General features: G+C 34.9%; 1 protein-coding gene across 1 annotated transcript; it reads right to left on the bottom strand.

The window, feature by feature from the left end:
- Positions 1 to 541: 541 nt before the first annotated feature.
- Positions 542 to 21,633, bottom strand: wdr75 (WD repeat domain 75). Its single transcript, XM_051906807.1, has 21 exons — positions 21,466 to 21,633; positions 20,303 to 20,432; positions 20,134 to 20,199; positions 19,945 to 20,044; positions 17,633 to 17,757; positions 15,474 to 15,544; positions 14,659 to 14,775; positions 14,488 to 14,576; positions 14,223 to 14,381; positions 12,170 to 12,229; positions 11,986 to 12,089; positions 11,547 to 11,722; positions 8,782 to 8,933; positions 8,477 to 8,657; positions 5,122 to 5,216; positions 4,554 to 4,649; positions 4,180 to 4,349; positions 2,940 to 2,999; positions 2,709 to 2,852; positions 1,187 to 1,278; positions 542 to 996 (listed from the first exon to the last, which is right to left on the bottom strand). The coding sequence occupies exons 1-21, from the start codon at positions 21,570 to 21,572 to the stop codon at positions 777 to 779; spliced, it is 2,514 nt and encodes an 837-aa protein (XP_051762767.1). The 5' UTR covers positions 21,573 to 21,633; the 3' UTR covers positions 542 to 776.
- Positions 21,634 to 21,843: the final 210 nt, after the last annotated feature.

Genomic DNA, 21,843 nt, shown 5'->3' with positions numbered 1-21,843 from the left:
GAAGTGTGCACGTGTGAAATAGCTGGCGTCCTGAGCAATTCATTTTGTACAGTATCAGTCCTAAAAAACCATATCATAACCATGACCTTTGATACATTTCCTGGAAAACAGTTCTAATACATAGGGGGTTGACATTGTTTACCTTGTCTGTAGTTTACTTTAGTACACAGAAGGAGAACAACAACAAGATTGCAGTAACGGACGTGTTACCAACACATGACCAGCTAACATTTGACCAAAACCACTCATAAACCATCAAAACACACACATATATATATATATATATATATTAAAAAAATAATAGTCGTCAACATTTGAAGTGGATCAAAAAAGTTAATAAAAGTTGTCCTAAGAAGAAGGTTTTAGGACAACTTTGACAAAAGGTTTTGATCCACTTCAAATGTTGACTACTGTATATATATATATATATATATATACAGTAGTATATATATACACAGTGTTAATATTTTTTATGAATATTTGTTTACCAGAAAGTTACAAAATCAATGCACAAACACATTGAAATAAATTTTTCACAGCACACCGTTCAAAAAGTTCTTTATAAATTATTGTCGATGAAACAGTTACATTACACTAACAGTCAGAGTTACAAAATAGCATTCTTGTCCTCAATCCTCATTCATCAAACCACTAATGGGTTGCTGCAATCCAAATAAACAATTGCAAACCAGTCACCATTCTGGATCTGAAGTAAGTTGAGAAGAATAACAAAAAAAAAAAAAAAACCACATTAATAGGATTATGAAATTGCTTCATCACGGTTTGGAGTCAATGAGGCCAGCCATCCAGCTAAAGTCAGTCTTTCTGACCTTCTTCAGTTCCCTCTCTTGTGCTTTAGAAAGCTTCGGCGTCACCTCATCAACTGAACCCTGGGCTCTGAGCTCCTGCTGACTATCACGTGTCTCCATTTCCCCCTCAGAGTCATCTTCCTCTTTTTCACTGTCCATTTCCTGCTCTGAAGACTCCCTTTCCTCTCTGCGGGCATTCCAGCAAAAGCAAAAAGTATAAAATGTACAAGTTATGTTCTTGTATTACAGAGCATCTCAGAAAAAAAAGGAGAAGAGAAACTGAGAAATAGGCATGTTTACTGCGGTTAACTTTTAAAGAAAACATATTCAAAGATATCCATTTTTGCATGTGAAGAAAAACCAGAGAAGGGTCTTACCGGACTCCAGTGTTGGAGATCAGGAGGGAACCGACAAACATTGAGCACAGGACTGAAGCAGCAGGTAGAACATGAGCTGGTGTGTGTAATAACTAAAAAAAAAAAAACAGAGGAAAGATGTTACAAGAATTAAAAAACATCCATTTTCCAATTATCACCCCATGGCTTGAAATTAGGGCTGGGTGATATTACATATTGGTGAAATAAAGCAATATTGTAATATGTTTCTTTATTACTCCATAACTGAAAGCTAAAACAAGAAGTAACAAATCAAGGATCTTGTTGGTGGCAATGTGGGACATGATCAGCTGATCATTTACATATTTTTTTGGTCTTGCCCAATTTTAAAAGTGTTTTGGAAAGAAATACAATTATACAGGAGATTTTAGAGATTGAGATAGAGGATACATGTTATGATCCGGTTTCACCTAAGCCAGGATTAGGCCTTAGTTCAATTAGGACATTTAAGTAGCTTTTATAAACGTACACTAGGAAAAAAAAAAAAAAAACATTACTGGTGTGCATCTTGAGACAAAACAATGGCACTGACATATTTTAAGATATGCTAGTGCAGGTTGTTTCAGTTAAAACAGCTCAAACATGCATTTTAGTCTAGGACTAGCTTAAGCTTCGTCTGTGAAACCGGAGGTATATTCTATTCCTTGGACATATACTCGATTCAGTGAATAACACTGATAAATATTTACTGAGAATTCTACTAATAGCAGAGAAAAAAGCAGCAAAATAAATCGCCCCAAATGAAAATACAATGGGAACAGATTGTGACAGAAATATATAATATAGAAAGGCTGACATTTAAACTGAGATTAGAAGGGGAGACTTTTGAAAGACACTGGCGAAAATGGACTGTGTACAAGTCAAAACAAAGTGAAAAGAGGGATATTTGTTTGTGAAGGGAGGAATGGGTTGTGTTCATGTATTTATATTTGGAGGTACCCTGGTTGAATATGTCTACATATATGAATAAGTGTATGTAAATATATGTGAATATATAATGCAACCCATTTGTTTGTCTTCTATTCAAGCATCTTTTTTTCCTACCTAAAATCCAGAAAGAATACAGATAACCATGTTTTGACTGTTTGCCTGTTAATGTTTGTCATTGTTCAGTAATGATAAATAAAAAAAAAAGTAAAAAAAAAGAAAGAAATATTGTGACGTTTCTATGCCTTTTTTGGCTATATTTTGATTATAATATAATATATGTACGCTTTGTAACGGCAAAGCTGAATCAGAAATCAATCTAATATGCTGATTTGGTGCTCAAGAAACTTTATTATTATTAGCTTTGGCCGCTTAATACTTTTGGGGAAACCATGATACATTTTTTTCTATTCTTCTATTCATTGAATAGAAATAAAAAAACAGCATTTATTTGAAATAGAACACTTTTGTATCATAAACTGTCTACTGTTATTTCTGATAAATTTATTTACCAATTTCATTCAAAACGATAATATAATATCTATAATATAATGAATAGAGAGCCCACCCTACTTACTTCTTTGATGGTAACAGAGCCCTGTGTGTGTTTGGGTTTTTCAGCCGCTGCGTGGGATGGTGTGTCGAGTTTCTGCTGCTGCTGTCGGTGTTTGCCCAACAGCAGGTAAAATGGCGTAACAGCAACGCTGTCATCAATGACAAGCTGTACCAAAGAGACACATATAAAAAATTACTTTGGGGCCCCTCAAAACAAATGAGCATAAGGGCAGTTTAAGAAAAAGAACTGTACCCGTTTACTTGATGACAACATTCTGTCCTCCTCTGTTGCAATGCTGAAGGTCAATAAATCCTGATAATTAAAAACAGTTAATTTTAGTAAAATGTCAGGACACAATATGCACAATATAACACTAAAACACATTTACACAGTACCCACACTTTTTCATGACTTGCCAGTTGTTCACAATTGCTGGATAATATTTTTCCTTATTTAGTTTTATTGAGGTTGCACCCACAAAGATCTATTTAAGCCGTATCTAGCTCTTGTTTTTAAAATGATTTATTATATAATTAATTGATTACTTTTTTAATATATTGTATACATATATTTACATTTAATAATTTAATATAATAAATAATATTGATTATTTATAATAAATATCAAATTTTAAAATAATTGATAATTAAAAATATTTTTCTTAAGTAACTTAAAGGGTTAGTTCACCCAAAAATGAAAATAATGTAATTTATTACTCACCCTCATGTCGTTCCACACCCGTAAGACCTTCGTTAATCTTCGAAACGCAAATGAAGATATTTTTGTTGAAATCTGATGGCTCAGTGAGGCCTGCATAGCCAGCAATGACATTTCCTCTCTCAAGGTCCATTAATGGTTCAATATTAATATTATAAAGCAACAGGGATATATTTGTGGTGCGCCAAAAAAACAAAATAACGACTTATATAGTGATGGCTATATAAGTCGTTATTTTGTTTTTTGGGTGCACCAAAAATATTCTCGTCGCTTTATAACATTAATATTGAACCACTGTACTCACATGAACTGATTTAAATATGTTTTCAGTACATTAATGGATCTTGAGAGAGGAAATGTCATTGCTAGCTACGCAGGCCTCACTGAGCCATCAGATTTCAACAAAAATAACTTAATTTGCGTTTCGAAGATCAACGAAGGTCTTACGGGTGTGGAACGACATGAGGGTGAGTAATAAATGACAGAATTTTCATTTTTGGGTGAACTAACCCTTTAAGTTAAAATTAAGTTAATTAAAATTTTTAAAATACATTTTTTGAGGATTTTGTTAATGTTTTGTATTTTCCAGGTCTTAAAAACACGATTTAAAAACCCAGGTTTTCCACTGCTGTGGGAACCCTTCATCTAAATCTGGAGGGGAAAAAAATAGATTAAAAAACAAAAACAACAACAAAAAAAAACATTTACACTGTCCTACGGTTATGTTTCTATGCGTTTTCAGGCCGTTATGTGATTAGAATTATCACTGAAGTACCGTGTTTTGGGTGAGGAAATACAGCTGAGATCTGTTGAGCCACTGAGAACTTTCGTCACATTTGTTCAACGGCTCCTCTCGAGGAACAAAGATGGCACGATGTACTTTCTCTGAACACACTTTCTTCTGGGTGAACAGAGGCCGTGGTTCGCTGGGTTTGAAAACAAACACTGTACAGAGACCAAAGAACACATTAAAAGCAGCTTGTGCTTAACTCTTAATGATACATTAAAGAAAGAAACAAAGAGCATCAATCATAAATAAGTGTGTATTTATGATTGATGCTCTTTGTTTCTTTTCTTGCTACGTATATTGCTAATCAAACTCTAAGGAGATGAAGAATGTCAAGAAGCGATGACCGTTCAAACACTTACGGTCTGTATGTTTAGACTGGTATGAAAAGGCAGCCACATTTTCTGACAAGGGGTCTGGCTGCAGCTTGGAAACTTCCAAAGATGTGCTCCATTCCACTGTGAGCAAAGGAGATTTGACATTACATAAAACTGACCATGCAAAACCAAACCAGGCTGAACAAATCTAGTTAAAAGGAGAAGTTCACACAAAAATAAAAGTCCTGGCATTACTCACTCTCATGTTGCTTCAAACCTGTATACTGTTGTTTTTTTCAAACGTTTATAATAACCAAGGGCTGTCAAACTCCTAAAAGGACCAAAAAGCCCATGAAAGTGCCATAAAAGCAGTCCATATGACAGATTCAGATTCAAAATGGTGCTTTTTGGAGCTTGACAGCCATGTTTGCTATGAAATGCCATTTTATATATTTTTATATTTTTATGTCATATTTTATATGTATTTTTATGTCTACAGATTGTTTCAAAAATGTTCTTTTTTGGCTGAACTATCCATTTAAGCTGGCTTGTTCAATTGATGCCTCATAACAAAATTTTAAAAGCAACTGAACCAATATTAATGAGCACTTACATGCACAAGTGAGGAGATTCCAGCAGCAGAGAAGGTTGTTGGTGGTGGTGCCAAGCAGGTATTTGGAGCAGCTTAATCGGCCGAAACAAAGGTCCCTGGTAGATCAGAGTAGCTGCCTTTAGTTAGTTTCAACAATTCAAAGACCACCGTGATCAGAAAGGCCCATGTCACTTACATATTTCATCAGATTAGTCTCAGTGCATGATAATCAGTTGCCTTACTGTTAATCAGAAACTGTGATACAACAGCAACGAACATTATCAAAAAACATTTACAATAAATATGACTGACTTCTTAGAATTGTACCCAAGTCTACAAATAATCAAACAGATGCACTTTTTCGTGAGATAATATAAATCAAATATGGCGCAAAGCTGCCCACGACTTTATGGCTCACCAAATCAGTGTGAGAGGATTGGAAATACTGTACAAAGCAGATTTAGCACTCGCTGAAATTTCGAATTATTATTAACTACATACTTACCTTCTATGCTTCATAATACAGTACATAATACAGTAAAATATTAAACTTTAAAGAATAGTTTACCCAAAAGGTGAAAATTCTGTCATGTTGTCATATGACAAAAGACACTTAATGTACTGTCCATGTTTTTTTTTTGCAATTACAAAAATAATCAAACTTAAATTACAGATTTTTCATGTTTGGCTGAACACTTCCTTTAAGGCCAATTTACTTGTGTTGCCACGATCCTTGAAATTCTAACTACGATACAATAGTTAAAAAAAGATTGATATTTAATACATTTTTGATACAAGTAAGCATTGCCACAACATTAAAGGGAAAGTTCACCCAAAAACATAAAATGCCATCATGCCATCCCTGATGTATATTACTTTCTTTCTTCAGATAAATACAAATGAAATGTTTATGAAAATGATCCATTTCTGTGAGTCAATATAATGCAAGTGATTGTGTGCCTCTCAGTTGACACTTGAAAATCTCAGTTGGCACTTTTCCACTGGATGGTACTACTCGGCTCGCTTTACTTTTCCCACTGCAGTTTAGTCCCGCTTCAAAGTGGGTGGGATTATAAACTGATCGCATAGTTGCACCGCCTCCACTGTCGTGGATCCCCTTCTGGGCTACCAACGAGTCTGCACCTCATCTACTGACCACGATACAGCCATTTCTTTTTTCAAGTTGTATGCGACGGTTGTTTAAAGCAAGTTGTTTCGCGAACAAATGATACTGCGGTGGCTGTTACTGACTATTTAAATCTAGCGGGTTTGGTGTCTTGTGTTTCAAATTCAATGACGCTGGTAGTGACGATTCTCTCTGACCAATAAGTGATCTGCAGTGTTTACGCGTCACATTTAGTATTGGTACGGCTCGCTTGGAACCTCAACCGAGGTGGTACTATTTAAGTGAGCCGTACCGTTCTGTACCGAGCCGTCCCATGCAGTGCCATAAGCACAGTGATCGTGACTGTAATCCATACAACCACAATCTTCTGAAGCGAAGCGACAGGTATGTTTAAGAAAAATACCAATGTTTTTAAGTTTAACAACTATAAATCAATGCTTCCAGTCTACTGTCATGAGGGGGACATGGTGACACTTGACATTGTGTTGAAGCTTTCACAAGTGCGAGAAGTAATGCAGAAGCGTTATTTTTCTTACACACACCTATTGGTTTGCTTCATAAGACATTGATTCATCCACTGGGGTCGTATGGATCACCATCACAATTGCTGTGCTTGGTTTTTTAAGTGTTCATTTTTGGATGAACTATCCCTTTAAGGGTAAAGGGCCCTATTTTAACGATCTAAGCTCATGGTCTGAAGCGCATGCCGCAAGTGCACTTAGGTCATGTCCGAACCCACTTTTGCTAGTTTAACAACGGGAAAAAATGGCGCGCCCGGCGCATGGTCTAAAAGGGTTGTCCCTACTCTCTTAATGAATAATGAGTGTGTTTTAGGCATAACGTGCAATAAACCAATCAGAGTCTCATCTCCCATTCCCTTTAAAAGCCAGCTGCGCTCACGCCACGGCAGTTTCGCTATTTACATAGCGGGATTTGCAAGCGGAAAAACTGAACGCTTCTCCAGAGAGGAAACACATGCAGACCATCTACAGGACAAGCCGGATTCCACCAAAGCATTTTTTTTTTCTTTATGCACACAATAATAATCTTTTACACTGTAATCCTTTTATTTTTAATATTTAGCATGTTTGTGTGCTGCTGCGTGTCCCTATGTGTGTAATAAGTAGAGTGTATGTGCGCGCACCTGCATATAGGCGCATATTACTAAACACTCTTTAAATAAAAAAAATATCGTGCCATTGACTTTAGACCAGGTTTTTGTTGGTCAATGGCGCAGTCTATTTCAGTTGCCTCAAAATAGCAACGCGACAACAATGCACCTGAACACACCTCATTTTCAGACCAGCACGCCCATGGGCGAACAGACGGGTGCGAGTGCATTTGCTATTTAAACAACGTGGCGCAGGACGTGAAAACGATAACTGCGTCAGGCTGAAACTAGCAAAAAACACTTGTCGCACCTGGCGCTGCATTGCGCCGTGTATATGATAGGGCCCATAAAATCTGAAATGTCTCGAATTTACTTTTGATCATTATCAAAAGGTTTTCTTATCAACAGAAACCCTGTTGTCTAAGATTTATCCAGCCCGATAGCTCTGTTAATAATAATAATAATAAATTATTTATTAAAATAAAAATAAAGATTTTCATGGTGCATGCTGCATTCCCAAATATGTGTTAAACTCACATCACATGCAGAGATAAAGTTTGCACCATTTACCATGAAATGAGAAGCTTTGCTCTGAAATGAGAATCTTCGCTCTTTCGAAATTTACTAATTAAATTTCGATACTGTGGAAAATTAGTACTGAAACCATTTCAAATTTCAGTATCGAAAAAAAAATAATATTTTTGACAACACAATTTACTGCTTGTGTGATACAGGGAGGTAAGGAAGAACTGAGAACAGTTGTTGACAAGAAATGTCATGTACTTTTTATCGTGATGTACCCTAGCTGCACCTAACGAACTTCCTTTTATTAAAAACAATGACACAGAGTGAAACTGTGTGTCCCTGGTGACCCTGCAGAGGATGGCTTGCATCCAGCTCCTTAAACAGGACTGAATCCCCAGTCTGTCTGGCCAGCATCTAAAAATTAATTGCTAAGTTACCACCATTCAACTGTGCGGACAGTCTGAAAAGAGCTCAGTGAATGCAGCCCACTGCACTGAATGGAATACACCTCTAAAGGCTGTAAGTTTTTAATAAGGAAGCTGTGAAATATATTCAAAACACATCAGAAAGAGTTTAGACTGGCTGATTTGAAGACAGGGAACATCTAGTATCACCTTATTTCTCCAGGTGGCTGGCAGAGGGTGGTGAGCAGCTCCCAGGTGTCCGGGCTCCATATGGTGATGACTTCTTGGAAGCTCACCGCCAGGAGAGAGCTATCGGCTGAGAAACTGCAGTTTTTGGGCTTTAAGTTATGGTAGCTTCCCACAAAATCACACGACCAGAAGTTCTGGTCCTCTAAAACACAAATGGAAATGTTGCGGTGAGACAGGTATGTCTGGATTCAGACTCATGACCTTTGGTGTTTGACTTCTCAAGCCAACACTAACACCTTTGCAAACGTCTGGAGGGTTTGACTCACGTTGTGTGTCTTCGTCAGCATCCTGACACCATGCTTTGAACTGGCCGTCTTCTGCTGTGGTCACCAGCATGGTGGTCTCCTCAGAAGAGCTGAAGCACATGGATATAATCCGATCCATGTGGGCGGCAGTGATGGTAGTGTTCAGTACGAAGCTAATGGGACAGAACAATACACAATTACAATCCAGAAATAAAGTCGGTTTAGAAATATATGAAGAGTTCTACACTACCGTTCGAAAGTTTAAAGTGCATTTCTTTTTTTGAAAGAAATTAAACTTTAATTCTGCAAGGACTAAGCTGATCATTAAGAGACAGTAAAGACATTTAGAATGTCACAAAAGATTTCTGTTTCAAATAAAAGCTGTTCGTTTGAACTTACATTTATATCAGGATTATTTGATCAATTAAATAACGGTTTCCAGATAACAGCACAACTGTGTTCAACATTGATAATAAAAAATCTTTCCTGAGCAGCAAATCAGCATATTAGAAAGATTTCTGAAGCATCATGTGACACTGAAGACTGGAATAATGATGCTGAAAATTCAGCTTTGTCAGCATACCAATAAATTAATTTTAAAATTAATAAAATAGAAATCAGTTATTTTAAATTGTTAAATTTAACAATATTACTGTTTTTTGTAAAAGTAAATGTAGTCTTGGTGAGCATAAGAGACATATGTTCAAAAACATTTAAAAGAAATCACTGACACCAAACTTTTGGACAATAGTGTATAAAATATATAATTTTTTGCCACTGCTGGCAGAAAGTTCTATGGCAAACCGAAAATCAATTCCAATTCTGGAATCGGATACTTGTTACAAAATTAAAATTTTAATTCCTCTTATCGATTCCTTTGTGTGCATTTTAATACGTCTTTAAACCATTCAAGCGAAAGAAAACCCGTGCACTGTTTTCTTTGTTCTCTTCCGTGTCTTTTTGCATTTGAATGGACAAATACACACACAAATATGTCAAAGTATTCTAATAAACACAGTCGGGTATGTCTTAAGTGAACGTAAACAGTTGACAAAGAAAACAGTATGTATAACAGTATATTGGATCCGTGCAGCTCTTAAAGTAACAGCAGCCTAATATTCCTGTTGCTGCCTCTATAATGATGTAAATCAAACAAAAGACAGAAAATTCACTCACTGTTCTTGACTGAATAATTTCTGTAACTATATTTGTAATGTATATTTTATTTATAAAGTGCAGTGTTATTTTACATTTGATTATAGTTATACCTGAAAATCTTAAAACACTGTTTATTTCAATCATATCTTTGTTCAGTTGTATTTATTTGTGTAATTGCTAATTTGTTTATTTGTTATTTTTTAATTACTGAGTGTTTACTTGTCTTTAGTAATGCTTGAAATTTATATTAGTTAGGGTAGTTGTTTTTGCTATGGCTTTTTTTTTTTTTACCTTACTGTAATCGAAATTAGGAAACAATAAGAATCGGAATCAAGAAGCAGAATCGTAAGAATTCAAGCGATACACAACCCTAAGCAAATGTATAAACAACTAATAAACAAAGTAATCATAAATAGTCTTTTTAAAATACACTTTTTCACAATTTGAGTAAAAATAGTGAGACATCTGGCATATGGCAATCATAAACCAGCATTATTCCTCACACTCCAAACTGTGAATATTTACGATGTTCGAATTTTGCATATTTATATTCCAGTATTATGTATTAAAGGGTTAGTTCACCCCAAAATGAAAATTCAGTCATTAATTACTCATCCTCATGTCGTTCCACACCCATAAGACCTTCGTTCATCTTCGGAACACAAATTAAGATATTTTTGATAAAATCCGATGGCTCAGTGAGGCCTGCATCGCCAGCAAGAACACTCCCTTTGTCAATGCCCATAAAGCTTCTAAAGAAATATTTAAAACAGTTCATGTGACTACAGTGGTTCAACCTTAATATTATAAAGTTGACGAGAATACTTTTTGTGTGCCAAAAATAACAAAATAGCGACTTTATTCCACAATATCTAGTGATGGGCGATTAAAAAAAACTGCTTCATGAAGCTTTGAAGCTTTACGAATCTTTTGTTTCGAATCAGTGGTTCAGAGCGCAAAAATCCCACGATTTCAGTAAACAAGGCTTTGTTACGTCATAAGTGTTTTGAAACTTCAATGGTTCATGTGAATTTGGCAGTTGATAAACACTCAAAACCACTGTTCTGAAACAAATGATTTGTAAATCTTGGAAGCTTCATGAAGCAGTGTTTTGAAATTGCCCATCACTACATATTGTTGAATAAAGTCGCTATTTTGTTATTTTTGGCACACAAAAAGTATTCTAGTCACTTTATAATATTAAGGTTGAACCACTGTAGTCATATGAACTATTTTAAATATGTTTTTAGTAGTTTTCTGTGCATTGAAAAAGTGTTATTGCTGGCGATGCAGGCCTCACTGAGCCATCGGATTTTATCAAAAATATCTTAATTTGTGTTCAGAAGATGAACGAAGGTCTTACGACATGAGGGTGAGTAATTAATGGCAGAATTTTTGGGTGAACTAACCCTTTAATTGAGTTTTTAAAAATTTACTAATAAATGTATGGTTTATATGATGATGTTATGGTTGTTATCAGTTTTGATGAAGGATAAGTGCCTACATTTTGATTGTTGATTTACGTTATTTACATGTGGACCATGACAAATATGGCAACATTGTACAATTCTTGTACAAATCATATATTTGACATTATTCAAATGTGCATTCCATGCTAGCATGAATACCTTTGCGTTGTCTCATCAAAAGCCCACAGTTTGAGAAAAAACTCCAATTCTGAGGATTTTTGTCCCCTTTCCTCCACTGTAGCAAGCCAGGACCCTTTTACATCAAAGGCAGCCTTTACCACTTCAAACTGATCCAGACCCGCTTCATAAATATATTCTTGCTCCACTATGGCCAGCTGAGAATACAAGTAACAATCTGTTATGCACACATTTATCCAAAATAAGAAAAACAATGTTTTACATAAAAAGGGGCCCAGCGGTCGTGATTTCCCCTGATATGTTCTTGCAACAGTATATGACTTGTGTCAGTAGAACGCACAAGGATGGAACTAATACACAACATGTGATTATACATTTTTGCAACACATACTTCCCCATATACTTGCTTATGCCTAAGAAAAGTTGAGTTTCATTACAGCATTGACTGCCTCAGACTCACATTGTAGAGATGCTTGTCACGTAGCAGGGAGTAGAACTGCAGATGACCCGGTTTCCCATTCAGCACTAAAGCTTTACTGCGCGGATCAATCATTACGGCGTCTCCTGAAAGCATCGGAAGAAATAAACTTTTATTGCCATAGTTGTGAAATCCAAACGGTTTGTGCAAATGAGACTTTACCAACCTTTGACTAAACCCTGAATCACTCCAGACACTTTGAAGCTGCTCTCGATAACTGTGATCTCTGAGGAGGAAGAGAAGGCAAATGACAATCCAGAAAGCAGTGCCAAATTATACCATACTGAAATGTGTGGGCAAAGGCTGACTCGAAGGGTGAATTTCACAAAATGCCCAGGCTGTAATTCATCCATAATTACAACAAAGTTTTTTTGCAATGCAACATTATTTTTGAGACACTTTCTGCCCAAATTCTCATTCGCTTAATCAGTTTTTTAATCAAGTGTGATGTTACAAGATTATATAATTAACAGCCAATCACAGAGAAAGAATTTTTTTAAAATGTTTTTAAAAGAACTTTAATATGCTCACAAAGGCTGCATTTATTTAATCTAAAATACAGTAAAAAATATTGTGAAATATTACTACAATTTCAAACAACTGTGCTCTAATTTGACACAAAATGTAATTTATTTTCAGCAGCCAATTCTCCAGTCTTCAGTCACATGATCCTGCAAAAATCATTCTAATATGCTGATTTGGTGTTCAAAAAACATTTTTGAAGAATAGAAAGTTCAAATAACAGCTTTTATTTGAAATAGAAATCTTTTGTGACATTATAAATGTCTTTGCTGTCACCTTTGATCCATTTAATGTATCCTTGCTGAATAAAATTATTTTTTTTTCCAATTTAAAGGATTAGTTCACTTTAAAATGAAAATTACCCCAAGCTTTACTCGCCCTCATGCCATCCTAGGTGTATACAACTTTCTTCTTTCTGATGAACACAATCGAAGAAATATTAATAAATATCCTGACGCATCCGAGCTTTATAATGGCAGTAAGCGTTACCAAATGGATGTGGATGGAGACACTTTCTTCAGCTCATACTCATTTGCTAACACTTACTGCCATTATAAAGCTTGGATGTGTCAGGGTATTTATTAATATTTCTCCGATTGTGTTCATCAGAAAGAAGAAAGTCATATACACCTAGGATGGCTTGAGGGTGAGTAAAGCTTGGGGTAATTTTCATTTTAAAGTGAACTAATCCTTTAAGAATTCTAAAATTCTATTAAATTTAAGTGAAAAATCTAAATTACCTCAAACATTTACATGATAGTGTAATTGATACTGTTTTGTGTAGAGGGATTTTGGCCCAATTAGATTTCATGGTGAGAGGGTTTAACCAGTGAAATACCACAAAAATATAAAACCAAGCAATCAACAAGATGTTTCACTTTTACAGCTGGTTAGAACAAAACCTCCCGGATTTTTTTGTTTAGCATAATTTTATATATATATTAGGGCTGTCAAGCGATAAAATTTTGTATCTAATTAATAATGTGATGTGGTGATTAATCTAATTAATCACAAATGAATCGCACATCAAATTTGGCTGAGAAATTACCGCCAAAGGATCATTTAAAGTCATTATTGTGTAAAGCATCAAATAGACATTACAAAAAAGTAGCTTCAGAAAGAAATAATTTATTTGATTTAACAGAATTTATTACACAAACTTTTGGACCATGATGTTGAGTAAATGATCATTTTATTTTAATTTTAATTTTTGGGTGAACTATACCATTTTTTTGAAATTGTATTTATTTTTGTTAATCAATGTGGAGATATGAAATTATTTTTTAATTAAATTATACTTTGAATAAGACACTAAAACTGCCAGCAGGTGTCTGTAAATGTCTTAATGATTAAGTCACCGAGTTATGCATTCATTCATTCGATTCGTTCAAACGACTGATTCATTCAGGAGTGAAGTAAATGGTTTTCTTTATGAATGTTCAATTGAATCATTTGTTCACTCAATTCATTCAAAACGCGGATTCAGAAATGAAAAAAACTGCTGCGTGTTGCTCGGAGACGAACAGGTCTGCTTTGTCTTTATATTTTCGTTTGCAAAATTTAGCAAAAACAGACAATATTGTGTTTAAAATAACAATATTAACTTCTTATTTAGTGAACTGTTGTATAAAATCAGTATCGCATTTGCAATATTTGGAGTGAAATGTGTGAGATTCACCCCAAAGCTGAAGACTTACTGTTGTCTGAATGGGAGGTGCAAAACAACTGCCCATCAGATGATGCAGATACATGTAAAATGGATCCTCCGAGACGTGGCAAGAACTCTTTTTTGTTGTTTGCCCCATACTGCCACTGGACAAGCACTGACTCAATGCCTCCACTCAGCAGATTAGTGCCTGTAGACACAATAAGAGTTGTGTTTTCTCAGATGGGGACACACATTTAACACAGAGGAAGAGGTGAAAAAGTGTGAAACACACCCAATACCACAGCAAAACCCACCTTCTGGAGTAAAACACAAAGTGTTCACAGCATTGTGATGCCAGTGCAGCGTGGAATATGTATACTCCTTTTTTTGATGGAAGTTTCTCCTGTAGCAAAAACAAAGTAAGTTAAACAAAACCTCAAATTCTGATCACGTGACCGACATATGAACTAAAACACTGGCCTTACCAGAAGCGAATCTTTCCATCTTCATGACCGGTGGCGATACAGTCGTCTGTTGGGTGACAGGCTAAGCACGTGAATGCATTTTTGGCTCCTTTTTTATCTGTGGCTTGTAGAAAAAAACTACAAAGAGGACAAAAAAAAACAGTGAAAATTTATACATCAGTGAAAACTTACTTTTTTCCATTCAACACAAAAGGAAATGTTTTTAAAGAATATCCATGTAATAAAAGAAAATGAGGAGGGGTGCAGTCAAGCAATATGTCATTATCTTTGTTTTGAGATGTGTTAAGCTACACTTTTTTTTTTTACTTAGTTTCAAAAATTTGATTCATTTTTACCTAATTTTTTTGATTACCTATCCAAATAATACAATAAATAAGTCGAGTTATGTTTATTTGTATAGCATTTTTCACAATACATGTAATTTTCAAGCAGCCTTACAGAGCTATCAGTGTTAGAAATGTGTTGAAGTTGCTGGGTGCTTGTTATTCAAAAACCAACTTAATGGTATGATAACTGATCAAATTTCAAAGTGTGAATATCAATAATACCTTTTGTGTTCAATAGAAGTCATTCAGTTTTGAAATGACTTGATGGTGAGTAAATGACCATTTTCATTTTGAGGTGAACTATTTCTATAAGGTTGTGCTGTCTCAACTTTGTTGTTTTCACAAAGAAGTGGCGGTATTTGAAAAACCAACAGAAAGCCAAAACACGTGTCATGTGTTCCCTAAGGCCACTAAATAAGCAGTGTGGTTGGACATGTTCCTACATGTTCTGACCTTTAAAAAGGCTATTCAGGATACAGGGGTTATTACCTGTATGTCTTCTGCTTCCTGAAGAAATAAACATTAAGTTGGAGGTGCACGGCAAATGCTACGTATTCCCCCTGAAAACACAATTTACAAAAAACACAATGTTAAGAAACGACTGTTTCTCTCGAGCTAACTGGAAGGTTGCTGGTTCAATTCCTTGAGCTTGAAGAAGTGTACTGGTCTTTCTTATTTGTACATAACCACAAATAAGGTTGAGAAGTCATGATGTGTAATGGGTTTATCAAAACAACTAGTAAAGCTGCAATAGGGTTGCACACGGTACTCAGTCTACAAAAATAACACCAGGATGTGCCACAATAATTAACCTACAGGGGGTTCCAACCATGTTTACTTATCCACATCAACGCTCTTACACGGGCAATGACTGTGCAGAAGGATGCCGACAGATTTATCCATAACAAGCTGAGCAGGTATGACATAGTTTTCACCCAGAGCAACCTTCACACAGCCAGACATGAACTAATGTTTAATATTGCATAATAATAATAACATACATTAATGTAAATTGGATTTCAGCTCCTGTCTGGTAGTGAGAAGGTAATATAGATTTTTGCAATTATCCAATATTGGTCGAAAGTTAATAACGTTTTATTGTGCATGCTCATTTCTCATATTTTACACTTAGATTAACTTTGCTGCCATCTATCGTCACCTAAAGTTAATCTTTATAAACACTAATAATTTAATTTAATAACAGTTAAATGTAATTAATCAAATCTCAAAAAGAATATCTTTTTATACTGAACATTAAAATGTTGTGATAACTAAATTTTTATTTTTAATTTTATTTACACAAAATAGTTTTGAATTTTAATATTGGCCACAGCATGAAACTAATCATTGGCTTCTCTGTACCGGTACATCCCTAGGTTTGGACCTTATTTACATCAGTATTTTATTTTATTGTACTTACAATCAGATCAACCAAAACAAATCAAATATAAATGGGGCCTTATATAGAACTATATAAACAATGGCTGTTGGTTTGTCTTTTTTCACTACACTGTAATACCTAACATCAAATTTACTAAGTGAAGTGATTTCATCTCACTCAAATATTACTGAAAGTTTATTGCACTTAAAGTTATGTGAACACAATAACTGATTATATTAAGCAGAACTCAAAATAAATGAGTCACAGCAAAGTTCTAGCAAATTCCCTAGCATGCTTCAGACTCTGTGGGGAGAGTTGAAATTAAAACAAATCTTTTGTAGCATGTATCAAGCTGCCAAAGTCACACCCCCCAGTGGTGAACCATTGAAATTTCGAAACACTTATGATGTAACAAAGCCTCCTTTACTGAAATCACGTGATTTTGGCAGTTTGATACACGCGCCAAACCACTGATTCGAAACAAAAGATTCGTAAAGCTTTGAAGCTTTGCAATCGCCTATCACTAGATATTGTTGAATAAAGTCGTTATCTTGTTTTTTGCCACACAAAAAGTATTCTCGTCGCTTCATAACATTAAGGTTGAACTACAGTACTCATATGAACTGTTTTAAATATGTCTTTAGTAGCTTTCTGGGCATTGAAAGTGTTAATTATCTTGTTGTCAATGGAGGCCTCACTGAGCCATCAGATTTTATGAAAAATATCTTAATTTGTGTTCCAAAGATGAACAAAGGTCTTACAGGTGTGGAACGGCATGAGGATGAGTAATTAATGACAGAATTTTCATTTTTTGGGTGAACTAACCCTTTAAACCATGATCTGTTTCTATTTCAAGCTGTCATTGTGTCTTTGTATTGATGCAAGTACAATTTTATTATCAGATGGTTTGTTTTACATTAATAGATTTTTGAACACATAGAAAAGGACCTATACTTTAGCAGGGTACCATCATCAGCTAAGTCCCAGATTTTTTTAGGATGGCATAATGTTTTTCTTAATGCATGGCCATGTGATGAGCCCTAAGTTTTAACATTTTGCGCCTGCCTGTAACGTCTATCAATGTACAGTGGATATTAAGAAATGTATCACCTAGAAATGGACTAAAAAGCAGTCAAAACAGAAACCTCAAGCTTGTGCTATGAGCTGAAATGCTTTCAAAATATTCATCAACAGACAAATACTTAAAAAAAAAAAATAAAAAGGATGTAATAACCACCCTAAAAGAAAGTGATGAGTGAGCTCTTACCCCTTGACCGAAGGCCGTGCAGCTGGGGTTTGGGCTGATATAACTGCAAACGACAGATAGCTCTTTAACCTCCACCTCCTGCTCTGCTGACTTGGGCAGATGTGCGGAAACCAACTGGAAACTCTCTGGACATACAGACACACAAAGCACAAAGCTCAGGAAATTTACCTTCTATGCAATGGCCTTCAACTGTTTTATGAACTTCCACCTCATGAACCGATTTGTTAAGGTCCTGCTTTCAAAATCTGATTGGCTGGCTTAACTTAACGTGCCCCTATTATGCTTTTTTTTATATATACATTACCTTTCACGTAGTGTGTAATATAGCTGTTTGTGAATATATAAGATCTGCAAAGTTTCAAAGATCAAAGTGCATGACAAATGGAGTTGTAGTCTCCTGAAAGAAAGAACCGATTTTGAAATGCCTGAAACAAATCGTCAGTAATTCCAGCCTTACTTCCTGCGTTAAACTATGTAGGTTTGTAACAAACTAGCATAATGCCCGCCTGTGGTCTTCATTAGCTACCCATGAACAATGTCTACCATTTAGAAATGCCCTGCTCCATCTGTGCTTGTGATGGTGGTTCGGATTGATCAGATACTTTTTCCAACGTTTCATTATATTGGGCTTGAATTGATATGGTAAAACCGCTGAAATCATTACAGTTCATATCATTGTATATAGCTGTAATTCAGATATGTGACCCTGGACCACAAAACCAGTCATAAGTCGCACGGGTATATTTGTAGCAATAGCCAGCAATACATTGTATGGGGCAAAAATCATTAGGATATTAAGTAAAGATCATGTTCCATGAAGATATTTTGTAAATTTCCTACTGTAAATATATAAAAAATGTACTTTTGTGAGTGGATACGCACTGCTAAGAACTTCATTTGGACAACTTTAAAGGCCATTTTCTCAATATTTTGATTTTTTTGCACCCTGAGTCTGAGATTCCAGATTTTCAAATAGTTGTGTCTCGACCAAACAGTGTCCTATATCAATGGAAAGCTTATTTAATCAGCTTTCAGATGATGTATAAATCTCAATTTCAAAAAAATGACCGTTATGACTGGTTTTGTGGTCCAGGGTCACATATATTAATGGCCATATATATTAATGGCCATTTTGTACATTTAAAGCCTCTAAATCGGTCAGATTAAAACAATAAGCTCTTTGAGAGCTAGAGTAACTAACATTAATTAATATTGCTCTGTTTCGCTGAGATTCGTTTGATATAATTTAAATTAGTTTTTTTCATGTCAGTTTATTATTGTTGCATAATTTTAGATCTACCACACATAAAAAACAAAGTAAACTGTGGTTGGTGGTTTTTACGCGTCAGTCAGGTGGTTTCTTACTGTTTAAGGCAAGACAACCCAGGTGAATGGGGGGAAAAAAATAACTAATAGATATCACCATACTTCCCCAGCTGATTGATTATATTAAAAATTGCAAACATTATTTGTATTACAAGTTTTCTAAAATGTTATGTTTAAATATGCAAATGATGCGTTGTCTAATTAAATATGCGCTAATTTGCATAAACTTCTAGAAAAAAAAACTGAATATTGGATGACGTCAGGTTTAAAATTCTCATTTAATTTTTTAGACATATTAAATTCAAAGATTTTTACAGAGGGAATTTTGGACATCTCTTTTTATCACTCCATAAATGAGAAAATACTATCAACAGCCAGAAAAAAAATTATTTTCACCATTTTTTTTAAGAATAAAATGTTGTATAAAAACAGGCAAATTATAGATCATCAAATCCCGCTGTAAAAACATTCAGAATATAGATAGGAATAAAACTGTAAAGTTTGGTGTATATAAGTTCTGCTGAAGTGGAGATTTCTGACTCAAAGCAGGAGAAAAAACTCATTTTGAGAAAACTAATTGAAATCTATAGATGCAAATAGATAAAGTGCTATAAAATATACACTTAAAAGTGTGTTTTGGATGTTTTCTTTCCACCAGTCCGGAAAAACACTTTATGAAAAGCCAAAAAGCGCAAAATCTCAAAATTGACAGGTGCCTGAAAAAACAGTGTTTTTGCCTGTAGTGTCTCCCCTTAAGTGGGCAGCTCTTTGCAAAAATAAGCTGCAATGTGGACCAGACAGTCAAAAGCCTGGCTATGCTTGATATCAACATTATTTTTATTTACATATCAATATTTCTCTTTTACAGAGTTGGAAAATAAATCTTCTTCATGCAGTATTGAAGAGATTGAAGAGTTTCTGCTCCTAATCAAGGATGTGGCAGTAAACTACATGACTTCATTACAACTCAACAGTGAAATACATACCATTCATGGAATCTGTAGCCATGGGAAGATGAAGGAAAATGACTCCCTCATGTTTATCGGACACATATAGTGAAAACAATGGGTATCCAATGATAAATGTCTGAAAAAATAAAAATAAAAACAACATGAAAGGAATGAAAGTCTTTACTGTAACAGTAGCCTTGCCTTCTTTCACAACACAAACCGTACCTTGATAAGGATGCCGTCAATGAAGTCCCATAATTTAACAGTGCCATCTGCTGAGCAAGAGTAAACCTGCAGCAGAATTAATAAAAAGCAGTAGATTGTTGTTTATGTAAAGGATAAAGTAAGCCAGTCAAAATAAACTCCTTTCTATACTCAAGTAATGCACACACACCTGCAGGTGATTGGCAGGATTGAAGGCGATGCCTGTAACTTGGTTGGTGTGGCCCTGCAGACTATTGAGCCACTCTTCTGTACGTGTGCTATAGACCTTCACTAAATCCCCAGAGGCGCACAACACAAACCTGCAACCATGAGACATTACATTTAAGTAATATAGAAAATGCCTTTGCAATAATACTTCATGCCTGGGGTTTACTGTGAAAAAAAAAAAAAGATTCTTGTTCGGTGATTTCATTCATATGCACACTGCAGTTATCAGACACAACATGCACACATTTATTTGTCTTTCCATAAAATGGAATTGAACTTTTAACTGTGATTATTTTAATGTAATCTTTTGACAGCCCTAAAAATAAGAAATAAAACAAAAACTACTTTCATTATTGGAAATAAAATAAGCATTAACGGAAATAAAATTTCTCATTTTCATTTTAACTTGGTGTAATAAAATAACTTAAAATAACTGAAATAAACAAAAACTATATAAACATTTTAATTACAAAGAATATATAATATAACTAAATTAATTATTCTAATAGTATTATACAAAAAATAACACTGGCACAACGTAAAATAAAACTAATTATTTTATTTTGGAAACAGAATGTTAGCTTTTTTAACATTTCTCACACTATATATATTTTCTGGATGAAAATATATATCCATCTTTTTTTTTATTTTAGGAAGAGGTCCTTTTAAATGGGATCAAAATATGTTGTGGTTTAAAACCCCCAACAATGACACAGGCTGGTCACATCAATTACTCACATTTTAATGATTTTCAACCTGTAATATCTGTACTTTAATGTCAGAAGTGATGTACATTATTATGGATATTTTAATAAAGAAATAGCATGATGTGTGTCTGGAACAGCCTTACGTAGTTGTCTGTTTCGTTGAAAGCAAAACCAACAGCAAATTCATCAGCAGTTTAAACAATCACCAATGTCCATAACATTTTAAAGATGCAGTTGAACCTGCCATTCAGTCAAGTGTTTAGACACACAATGAGTTTAATTTGCTCACAGACTGATCACACATCACTTTGGGAGTTTCATTCCCTCCACAACACGGCGCAATGTTTATTTAAGACGATACATTTAGAGAATATACAGACAGAATCAGACACAAAAGTTCAGTTGATTTAGCGGATACCTGGAGTCATTTGAGATGATCGGAGGTCTAAGGTTCATTTTACTGCCGCCGCAGCGAACCACGCGGATGTCACTCTTCTCCACCATGTTTTCAGCCTCTCTGAACATCACATGTGGCCGCTGTGCGTTTCTTCTTCGTCTGTAGTGAAAAGAAACTACTGAAGCACAGCGTCATCATGTGGCCAGGCGTTTACTGCGTGAACAAATGGGTAAAATAATATACAGTAAAACAGGTAAAATGGTTAACTGTTAGTTACCTTAGCATATATGATTAAAAACAGTTCTATTATTAATTAAAAAATAATACATGCAATCTTACTGTGGTAAAGAAATAGAAATAATTTTTTTTTACTATTATTTATGAAGAAAATGTATATTA

This window comes from Ctenopharyngodon idella, chromosome 9 (genome assembly GCF_019924925.1).
Source record: "Ctenopharyngodon idella isolate HZGC_01 chromosome 9, HZGC01, whole genome shotgun sequence".
In the NCBI taxonomy this organism is placed as follows: domain Eukaryota; kingdom Metazoa; phylum Chordata; class Actinopteri; order Cypriniformes; family Xenocyprididae; genus Ctenopharyngodon; species Ctenopharyngodon idella.
The sequence above is the reverse complement of the archived record's forward strand: the minus strand, read 5'-3'. Positions and strand labels throughout refer to the sequence as shown.